A 5,344-nucleotide genomic window follows, 5' to 3' on the forward strand; every position below is an offset into this window, starting at 1 on the left:
CATCACATCATCACATGCTGCAAATTGCTCCAGGGGTATTTCTATTTACTTTTATTTTGAATAAAGCCACACCTGTTTGGGTCTAAAGACCTCTTCTTGAAAATTCATTAGTTTGATGATACCACCAGCCAATCAAATTTCTGCCCTCTCAAACACAGCAGTCAGTGTCATTATAATAAGGAAAGTTTGGTCTAATGTAAATAAGACTGCCAGATGAACAAGCCAAAAATATATATGAGTTCATTTTGGGATCAATAAATTGCTAATAATGTACCCTTTTAGACTAAATATTCAATTATTCAAATTTTGCCCTCTTACATTTTAAAATACCCAGAACCACTTCAAACTTCAGCTTATTCCCCAGTGCCTTACTTTTTTTTAACAGTCCATTCAATTCTTGCTTTTTCATTAAGAGTTTCCTATTAAATAAGTGATAATTATGTTATGAAGTTATTCACATATGACTGAACACACAAACAAATCATGAATTATTAAAGTAAACTTAAGTGATATTCAGACTGAGCTTCAAAGATGTAATCAAAACAAAGAACTCTCAGGAGTGTAGACTAAAGATAAAGTGGTAAATAAGAAATGACTTGAAATATAAGTTAGAATAGAAAGGTAAAAGGTCCTCTTTTAATTCTATTTTTTTCACAATATTGTTCAGGAGCTGGTCAAATTGAAATATTTTGAATTTCAGTGAATCATTTGTGGGCTACAATTGTCTGAATGTGTACACATATATCATTCTATATTCTAGATGGTTAATTTAATTTAAAATTGACTCTAACCTATTTCCTCAGAAGCATTTCTTCACTGCATCCTGATTTACAGTTATAATTATTTCCTTTTGTGTTTTTTGGTTGTCTTGAAGTCAGAAACTCTTTGGTTTGAGGTTTGTGGTCAGATGCAGTCCCATATACAAACTATTGGTCTATATCATGAAAAAAAAACCTCATATATCCCCAACTCTAGTACTTAGTGTGGCCTGGTAACATTAACAATAATTTGTAAGCTCTTACATTCTGTTATTGCAAATGTCATCATTATTATGATTATTGTGAATATTATTATCATTATTATGATTTATTGTGAATATTATTATCATTATTATGATTATTATGAATATTTTTATCATTATTATGATTACTGTCAATATTATCATTATTATGATTATTGTGAATATTGTTATCATTATTATGATTATTGTGAATATTATTATCATCATTATGATTATTATGAATATTATTATCATCATTATGATTATTATGAATATTGTTATCATTATCATGATTACTGTCAATATTGTTATCATTAATATAATTACTTTAATATTGTTATCATTATTATGATTATTGTGAATAATGTCATCGTTATTATGATTATTGTGAATATTGTTATCATTATTATGATTTATTGTGAATATTATTATCATTTTTATGATTATTGTGAATAATGTCATCATTATTATGATTATTGTGAATATCATTATTATGATTTATTGTGAATATTATTATCATTATTATGATTATTATGAATATTGTTATCATTATTAATGATTACTGTCAATATTATTATCATTATTATGATTATTGTGAATATTGTTATCATTATTATGATTATTGTGAATATTATTATCATCATTATGATTATTATGAATATTATTATCATCATTATGATTATTATGAATATTGTTATCATTATTATGATTACTGTCAATATTGTTATCATTAATATGATTACTTTAATATTTTTATCATTATTATGATTATTATGAATATTGTTATCAATAATATGATTACTGTAATATTGTTATCATTATTCTGATCATTGTGAATATTATTATCATTATTATAATAATTGTGAATATTATTATCATTATTATGATAATTGTGAATATTGTTATCATTAATATGATTACTGTCAATATTATTATCATTATTATGATTATTGTGAATATTGTTATCATTATTATGATTATTGTGAATATTATTATCATCATTATGATTATTATGAATATTATTATCATCATTATGATTATTATGAATATTGTTATCATTATTATGATTACTGTCAATATTGTTATCATTAATATGATTACTTTAATATTGTTATCATTATTATGATTATTGTGAATAATGTCATCGTTATTATGATTATTGTGAATATTGTTATCATTATTATGATTTATTGTGAATATTATTATCATTATTATGATTATTGTGAATAATTATTATCATCATTATGATTATTATAATTATTATTATCATCATTATGATTATTATGAATATTGTTATCATTATTATGATTACTGTCAATATTGTTATCATTAATATGATTACTTTAATATTGTTATCATTATTATGATTATTATGAATATTGTTATCATTAATATGATTACTGTAATATTGTTATCATTATTCTGATCATTGTGAATATTATTATCATTATTATAATTATTGTGAATATTATTATCATCATTATGATTATTGTGAATATTGTTATCATTAATATGATTACTGTAATATTGTTATCATTATTCTGATCGTTGTGAATATTATTATCATTATTATGATTATTGTGAATATTGTTATCATTATTATGATTATTGTGAATATTGTTATCATTATTATAATTATTGTGAATATTGTTATCATTAATATGATTACTGTAATATTGTTATCATTATTTTAATTATTGTGAATATTATTATCATTATAAAATTATTATGAATATTACTATCTTTCAGCTCTTTCAACATGTAAAGATCTCCAAGACTGTAATCCATCTTATACTGATGGAGAATACTGGTTGTATCCTGCAGTGTTAAACCAACAAAAAGTGCGCTTGTATTGTTATGGTATGACAACACAGTCTCCAAAAGAATATCTGTCGTTGTCTGGTAATAACTTTGCACATTTTCCAAATGGACGATACACTAACTGTGATAATTTGGATAGTAGTAATCCACAAGGGATGGGAAAGACAGAGTTTACAAAAATTCGGATAAATCCACAGGTATGGATGATAATTCTAATAAAAACTATATACAACATTCTTTTTTTGAAAAAGATTTGTATGCCGCCCCCATACAAATATTATGGTAATGGCTGTTTTGATTCACTTGACAATCTGTATTGTATTATGTCTTATTAGATACAAAGTTTGTATTTCCTGCCGTATGACGTCAGAGACACATGATTATGATCAATCTCATTCTAGAGGCTTGCCAAATGGGCTACAGTCTGTTAAATGTACTGCTAATAATCAACCAATTTAAACTAGCCTCTTTTATTGACAAAGAACATAATAAAACAGTGCGTCAACATTTCTTTGCGGACAAAGACAATAGAGATTAAATTTTCCGTAACCTACTGAAATGAAATTAAAATGAAATGAAATGGCATTGATGGGCTAATGAGGATGGCCTCTGACCAGCATCACTGACAAGGGAAAACTGGGTCAGTCATATTCAGAGGAATCATATCAAAAACGCTGTTGCTAAATTTGTTCAAAATTTGAAAACTTTATCAATATTAGTTATCTCATAGATACATGATATGATTAACTGTTTCTGGTGTTAAATTTGTTTAAGTTTGTGTTTTCAAAATAACACTTCTTTAACTCATATCATTAAATAAATGGGCAATAATTCTTTACTACACATTTTCTTATGACATAAACTAGTGTATAGTGACTAAATCAGGTGTCTCTTGGACCTCCTGTTGAGCCATTTCTCTCTCAATGTAAGAATGATTTTTTTTCAGGACTTGACAGTGTTAAATGATGATTACCAATTTACTTCTCAAGATTTTGGATCACAAAGACCATATGGTGTAGCTAAGGCCTGTTCTGATGGGTTTGGTTGTGAATTGAGAGGTGTGGCTAAGTTAGATATTTCTAACACAGGATTGAAATTTAGTTCAAATGTAAGTCTCTGCTTTTAATTTTGATTCAGAATTATTTTTTCTTTCTAATTTTGATTAGATTAAAATTAAAAATCATTTTTTTAATTAAGAATTATTCATTCAAATTCAAAATTATTTTTTCAAATTCAAAATTATTTTTTCAAATTCAAAATTTTATAATGAGTGTCGTATTTGAGCTTCCATACCTCAGTTAAGATGATTTGTTATAATCATTGAATGTTTACTATTTCAGAATGTATGGAAAGCCGTCGGAAATAATCCAAAAAAGGTTATCAAGAGCAGAACAGATTATTTCATACATGTGACAGGAGATGGATCATGTGGAGGTGCAGAACCGGAAAATCCCCTAAAATTGGAAATAGATGTGTCTACACGTAAGTAAATATAACTAGTGGACCAATATATCCATCTAGGCTGGCTGTTGGTAAATGTAATACAACCCACTATGTTTCATGAAAAGATGGCTTGCATGGTTAGGTTATATATGGCCAGCTTTGTTTCAAATAAGAACATGCGACAGAATGGCAACTATACGATAACCAGTGCGAAATATTCAACCAAACAATTCAATGAAAAAGTTTTACTAAATATATGTACTGATTATATTGATTTTCAATAGTGTTCATCCCTAGGTGATAATGACCAATGGCTACTGTATCAATTTAATTCTACTGTGATTCAACTTAGAATCAATGTTTGATTGATGAATTGTTAAAAAGATATAAAGAAAGGTTCACTTTCAATATACTAGAACTAACTATCAAGTTTCCTACCAACAAGTAGATTCAAATTACTGAGTTGATTTCTCTAGATTACCCTGAGTAATTTTCAATATATAATCTAGTAGATTGATATTGCTCCTGAAAATTCTGTTTTATATTTCAGCTCCTGTTGAAGGTTCAGCTACGCTTCCAGCTTGCACATAAATAAGTTTAAAACCATAAATATTCAAATGAGATAAAACAACTATTAGAAAACAAATTGGGAAATCATAGCCAGATGTCAGTTACCAGAAAACAATGTTTTTGGAAGTACTACCAGTACTGGATCTGTATTTCAATATTTGAAAAAATAGCGATGGCCAACGTAATACGCCCACAATTTGAATGAGAGCCAAGTCATCAGTCACATGAGCTATCAGTGTAAAATTATATATTTCGAGAGTAACATTTTAACACTGCAAGAGCTTTATTCACAGCCTTTTTCTCTCTTTTCTTTTTTGGATTTTTGATTGGGTTCAATCTTGGGTTGTAATAAACAATTCCTTCAAGTTCAGTCTAAATCAGTCAAGAATTTTGTATTCTTAGGTGTTAAAAGCTAACGATTGAACAATATTGAAGATGTTTTTAACAACAAAGGGCAATAACCCATATTACATGTTTTACAATTTTTTGCTGTTTAATAGGGTATATCCT

The 5,344-nt window shown here is 26.6% G+C and overlaps 1 protein-coding gene across 1 annotated transcript in view; it reads left to right on the forward strand.

Moving 5' to 3' along the window:
• LOTGIDRAFT_237829 (hypothetical protein) overlaps positions 1–4,855 on the forward strand; it is a gene marked incomplete at both ends in the record, with an annotated part of 6,581 nt that extends 1,726 nt beyond the window's left edge. The window contains 4 exons of the mRNA XM_009047913.1: positions 2,750–3,018; positions 3,768–3,929; positions 4,162–4,303; positions 4,815–4,855. Of these exons, the coding sequence (XP_009046161.1) occupies positions 2,750–3,018; positions 3,768–3,929; positions 4,162–4,303; positions 4,815–4,855 (614 nt within the window). The remainder of the gene's footprint in view (positions 1–2,749; positions 3,019–3,767; positions 3,930–4,161; positions 4,304–4,814) is intronic.
• Positions 4,856–5,344: the final 489 nt, after the last annotated feature.

This window comes from Lottia gigantea (genome assembly GCF_000327385.1).
Source record: "Lottia gigantea unplaced genomic scaffold LOTGIsca_119, whole genome shotgun sequence".
NCBI lineage: Eukaryota > Metazoa > Mollusca > Gastropoda > Lottiidae > Lottia > Lottia gigantea.